Source organism: Heterodontus francisci, chromosome 18 (assembly GCF_036365525.1).
Source record: "Heterodontus francisci isolate sHetFra1 chromosome 18, sHetFra1.hap1, whole genome shotgun sequence".
NCBI classification, from domain to species: Eukaryota; Metazoa; Chordata; class Chondrichthyes; order Heterodontiformes; family Heterodontidae; genus Heterodontus; species Heterodontus francisci.
Genome location: NC_090388.1, coordinates 65226599 through 65232598, shown reverse-complemented (window position 1 = coordinate 65232598; position 6000 = coordinate 65226599). Strand labels below are relative to the sequence as shown.

General features: G+C 46.1%; 1 protein-coding gene across 1 annotated transcript in view; it reads left to right on the top strand.

Moving 5' to 3' along the window:
• The first annotated feature begins 3921 nt into the window (after positions 1 to 3921).
• LOC137379355 (solute carrier family 13 member 1-like) overlaps positions 3922 to 6000 on the top strand; it is an 88878-nt gene continuing 86799 nt past the window's right edge. Inside the window, exons 1-2 of the mRNA XM_068050061.1 lie at positions 3922 to 4012; positions 4143 to 4207. Of these exons, the coding sequence (XP_067906162.1) occupies positions 3922 to 4012; positions 4143 to 4207 (156 nt within the window). The remainder of the gene's footprint in view (positions 4013 to 4142; positions 4208 to 6000) is intronic.

Sequence of the window (6000 nt, the reverse complement as noted above, 5' to 3'; positions counted from 1 at the left end):
TTGATGAACTCTACATGGACTTCGGTAAGGCTTTTGATAAGGTCCCACATGGGAGAATAGTTAAGAAGGTAAGAGCCCATGGGATCCAGGGCAATTTGGCAAATTGGATCCAAAATTGGTTTAGTGGCAGGAGGCAGAGCGTGATGTTCGAGGGTTGTTTTCGCAAGTGGAAGCATGTGACCAGTGGTGTACCACTGGGATCGGTGCTGGGACCCTTGCTGTTTGTAGTGTACATTAATGATTTCGATGTGAATATAGGAGGTATGATCAGTAAGTTTGCAGATGACATGAAAATTGGTGGTATCGTAAATAGTGAGGTGGAAAGTCTTAGATGACAGGATGATATGGATGGGCTGGTAAGATGGGCAGAGCAGTTGGAAATGGAATTTAATCCTGAGAAGTGTGAGGTGATGCATTTTGGGAAGACTAACAAGGTAAGGGAATATACAATGGATGGTAGGACCCTAGGAAGTACAGAGGGTCAGAGGGACTTGGTGTACTTGTCCATTGATCACTGAAGACAGCAGCACAGGTAGATAAGGTGGTTAGGAAGGCATGTGGGATACTTGCCTTTATTAGCCGAGGCATAGAATATAAGAGCAGGGAGGTTATGATGGAGCTGTGTAAAACGCTAGTTAGGCCACAGCTGGTGTAATGTGTACAGTTCTGGTCACCAGACTTTAGGAAAGAATGTGATTGTGCTGGAGAGGGTGCAGACGTGATTCACCAGGATGTTGCCTGGGCTGGAGCATTTCAGATATGAAGAGAGACTGGATAGGCTAGGGCTGTTTTCCTTAGAGCAGAGGAGGCTGAGTGGGGACCTGATTGAGGTATACAAAAATTATGAGGAGCATAGATTTGATAGATAGGAAGAAACATTTTCCCTTAGCAGAGGTGTCAATAACCAGGGGGAATAGATTTAAGGCAAGGGGCAGGAGATTTAGAGGGGATTTGTGGAAAATTATTTTCACCCAGAGGATGGTTGGAATCTGGAACGCACTGCCTAAAGGGGTGGTCGAGGCAGGAACCCTCACAACATTTAAGAAGTACTTAGATGAGCACTTGAAACACCATAGCATACAAGGCTACAGGCCAAGTGCTGGAAAATGGGATTAGAATGGATAGGTTCTTGATGGCCAGCACAGGCACAATGGGCTGAAGGGCCTGTTTCTGTGCTGTATAACTCTATGACTTTGCAATCGAACATTTCCAAATAACCTGTGCCACCTTGGTGCTCAAAACTGTTTCGATTTTCTTTTCCTGCCATTACATCTAGGTGCTACCTCAATATTAGCAGCTGAGGTGGAGGCAGTCTGCTCAGTGCGCTGCCCCATTGCGCTGCTGTGGATGACCGTGTTGGGCATCCTCTGGAGAAACGGGGCCTTGATGGCTCCATCCTACTGGGGGTCTGCAGCAATCGTGCTTGAGTATCCACTGTGAGCTCACCTGCTGGAGGTAAGTGGGTCAATGTCGGGGGGTCAGGCCCATGACGCCGCGTACCCTGGGGGTGTCCTGTGAGGATGGCCTGGGGAAGCTGGCATACGCTCCTCCTCCATCTGTGAGCACAATGGCACCTGCCTGTCTCCCTGAGGGGAAAGAGCACCTGGAGAGAGGTCCAGGTTCCTTCTCCCCCTTTCACTTAGGCTCTGCTGCAGGGAGCCCATGGCAACAGCGCAGGTCAGATCGCTTATGGCTCAAGTGGCCAACCAGACTTTCCAGGCAGCTCGCTAGACTCTCATCTGAGGAAACCATATGCTCAAATGCCTGTGACATGGCAGACGTCGAGTCTTGCATGGACTCCTCCATGGCACCCGCCAGGCCATGCATAACCTCAGGCATCTCCAACATATTTTCCACATGGCTTTGCTGCACATCCAGCAGACTTCTCATAGCAACTGTTACGACCAGGTCAGAAGGAGTCTAGGGGTTCCCTCTCAGCCTTTGCCTGGTTTAACCGTAACAGGGTTTAATTTAAAAACACCATGTTTTAGCTTCCCTTGAGTGAATCCATGCTCACTGCTCCAACTGTAAGGCAAATAAATCAATTCAGATAGGTTTTCTTAGATTTTAAACAAGGAAGTTTATTAATCCTAAATTTTAATCCGATTACCGACTACGAACACGCGACGCGACCAAGCCAGTATGCATACATGATGAACACACACGCAGATAGAGACAGAAAAGTAGAAAAGAATAAAGGGGAAAAGTTTGTGGCAATAGATGGGTTTCTATTTTACTGTCCTTTGAGTTTGCTGTGAAGTCTTTGGTTGCCAGTCAGTCTTGCAATTTGTTGGGGCCCAGCTCACACTTCAACATGGTCCGATGCCAGAGTCTTTTCTCTCTTGAGGTTTACGTGTCTTCCATGGGTCTGGTGGCTTGGGAGAAAGCGAGAGAGAGAGGGAGGCTTCCTTGCTCCAGGTTCCAGTTCAAACAGTTTCTCAATTCAAACTGTCCTGTGGCTGGTTCAAAAAACCTGGGCCAGCCAGTTAGTCATGTGACCATCTGGTTTAACCAGTCCTGTGGATTGTATCATTTTAGCAGGGCCTGGAATACGCTTCCTTGCCTTCAATTTCTGGTGATCAAAATTTGTTTGGGGTTAATTGGAGCAGGGAATAGTCCTTTGTCTCTCCAAGCACTGTCTGTTAGTATGCAAATGTTTTTCCAGCCAAATGTCTGGTGATTGTTTAACAAGTCCTTTCTTCACTCCAGCAACAGTTTAAAATCAATGTTCATATGACTAAATTAATATGCCTCGTTCTTGGCAGGTGAGGGTCTGCATGACAACAACAAACAGAGAATGTGGCTGAGCAGGGGCCTGGTCCCTAGCAGTCCTCTGATTGTCAGAGGACCCGGTTGGCACCTGCTCCCTCAGCTGCTGGCAGAGGTGAAAGAAGAGGCAGGTAACGTGCAACCTCTGGAGCATTGGCGTCTTCTTCCTCCCCAGAGGAAGATTCTTGAGCCATGTGGCATTCTGCTAGTCGAGTGTGGGCACCTGCAGCGGAGACACAAACAGAGACACTTTAAGCATGTGCTTCACATGAGTTCTCACAATTTCCTTCAGTTTCCACATATGGCTGCAAGAGCAGAGATGACACTTCATCCTTATGCCTTGTGGCTCCTACCTCGCCATCTCCGCTCATCCTGCCTCTCTCCTGTCTCACAATCTCAGAGGCCACCTGCTCAGCTGTGGTCAGCAACCTGATGTCAGGGACCCCTCCTCCTGTCTTAGCACATTCACGCTGGTTGTGGCTTTGGTTCCCCTGTCGCAGACAGTGCAGATTTAATGACATGGCAAATGATGCATCACAACCATTGCATACATGCATCAACATCACTCATTTTGCAGTGGCTTTCACACAACACATCCAATCACATAATGCCAATCTTCATCATTTAGTAAATGGCACCAAGGCTGCTCATGCATTCAACTGCATTCTTTGCATACACTCTGCCTTAGAGACACCTGGTCATGAAAGAAATCAATGGAGCAGCCTCACCAAGACCATTTACCCTTGCTGATCTGAGCAAGACATTAATTTGCTTGCAGCACTGCACCCATGTTCTTCCTGTTACTCCACAGTTCAAGACCTCCTCCGCTACCTCCATCCAGGCTGTCTTGTTGAGGTGGGATGGTCTTCTGACTCCATCTGCAGGGAAGAGGACCTTCCACCTTTCCCTGAACCAGGGAGGCATCACTGAACCATGGGGCGGGACACTGCCTGCTGGCTGACATGTCATTCACTTTGGCTGTAGAGAAAATAAATGATATGAAGTTGGTGGTGAGTTTCACAAAATAAGGGATGTGAAAACATTTTGATTTTAGTAAAAGCTTCAATTTAAGTAAGTCTGAAGATACTTACATGAAAGGAAGGCTGCTGATCCTTGAGGTTACAAACACAATGTTTTATAACTGTGGCAATCATGGTACTCGGGGCAGTGACGGTGAGTTCCACCGATGATAGGCCGTCCCAGCTGCATGAGTCCACGTGTTCCCCATGCCCATCGCCACATGGTTAATTTAAATACAAAATCGTGGGAGAAATAGGGTTTGCGGCAGTTGCAGAAATTACAACAACTTCCACTCCCACCATCGGGACCGCCGCGGCACTCATAAGACTCCATCCCTTGTTTCAATGTCTTAGCTGAAGGAAAACTGCATAAACAAGCTGGCTACGTTGAAGATCCCGCTTCTATGCTGCCTCACAAAGTCAGGGAGGTTGTTTGGCTTTTCTTGTTGGAAATGGTCAGTGCTTGTCATTTTAGGTGGCGCAGATATTACCTGCCATTTGTCCTAACCAGCCTGGATCTTATCCAGGTCCTGCTGTCAGCTGGTAAGGACTGAATCATTATTGGAGGAGTTGTGAATGGAGCACATGAAAAATGACAGTATTGTGTGAGGTTCATCTTATCTGCTCCATTGTATTTGTCAGTTCCACCTCCCTGAAAATCAAAGGTTAATTTTACATCTCACTTTATTAATATATTTAACTTAGAAAGAACCAAATATGAACCTACTAAGGACATAGTATTGCTTCTGGGTTCACACTCAACCTTCTGAATCTCACTAAACCCCATTTAGGAAATCATGGTCACTAACAGTCCTTCCATGATTAGCCTCCTCTATTAACCCTTAAACTGCTGTTTTTGGGGTCACCTGCAGGTAAACAAAGACACACATTTAATAAAAGCTGCAGCCACCCACGTTACAAAGTAAACATCAAACACTTCAAGTGCAAATTTCATTTCTCACGTCGGGAGCTGCACTCTTTCAAATCATATTTGAACTTGCCTTCTTCTAAAATGTGCTTCAAATTTGAATCATTTTTCCTCTTAAAGTTGTTAATTTTTGGACTGTTCTGAGAGGTTTCTAATATTAGAGGGGTAAATTTTCATCTTTGCTGCATGGGTGGCAATCAAGCATCACAGATAGCCAACCTTTAATAAAACTCATCTGATTCTCAATCCATTGATATTCAATCACATTCTACAACGGGCGATCATTCCAGAATGTTTTTTCCAGTGGTCTTCGAGGGTGTTTCGGCATAGAAGTACACGATCCTTGTCTGCCACCTCAGCAGTGGCGCTGCCAAGGCTGCACTACTGTTGGCCCTGTGATTGGGCTGGCAGCTCTGGGAGGCGGTCCACCATTCTCAATTGGACTCTTAATTGGCTGCCACCAGTAAAATGCCGCCCAGGGTACCGCTTTCTGTCTCAGTGGCGGGACTTCTTAGATGCTGGAAAAATTCAGCCCAGGGTTTCTACCAATCTTCTTCCAAAATTACTGCAGCTGATCGGGAGGGACAGAGGAGGGGGTAAAAGAGGAGGGGGCATTACAATATTAGTTAGGGAGTCAGTTACTGCAGTAAAGAGAGATGATATCTTGGAGGGGGCATCACATGAAGCTTTATGGGTAGAGTTTAGGAATAAAACAGGGACAGCCACATTGCTAGGTGTTTATTATAGACCCCCAGATAGTCAGCGGGAAATTGAGGAGCAAATATGTACGCAATTCGCAGAGGTATGTAAAAATAATAATAGGGTAATTATATTAGGAGATTTCAACTTTCCCAACATTAATTGGGATAGTCATTGTGTTAAGGGCTTAGATGGAGTGGAGTTCTTAAAATGTATACAGGAGAACTTTTTCGCTCAATATGTAGGGGTTCCAACAAGGGAGGGTGCAGTGCTGGACCTAATTCTGGGGAATGAAGCCGGACAGGTGGTTGATGTGTTGGTGGGGGTGCATTTTGGTGATAGCGACCACAACATGGTACAATTTAAGCTTGTTATGGAGAAAGAAATAGACAAGTTGCAAAAAAAAGTTTTGGATTGGAGGAGAGTGAATTTAAGTAAAATAAGGCAGGATCTGGCCAAGTTAGACTGGAAAGAGGTACTTGTCAGGAAATCTACAGAAGAGCAGTGGAGGGCATTCAAAAAGGAAATGGGGAGGGTACAGGCCCAACATGTTCCCTCGAGGGTAACAGGTAGGAGCAACAAGCC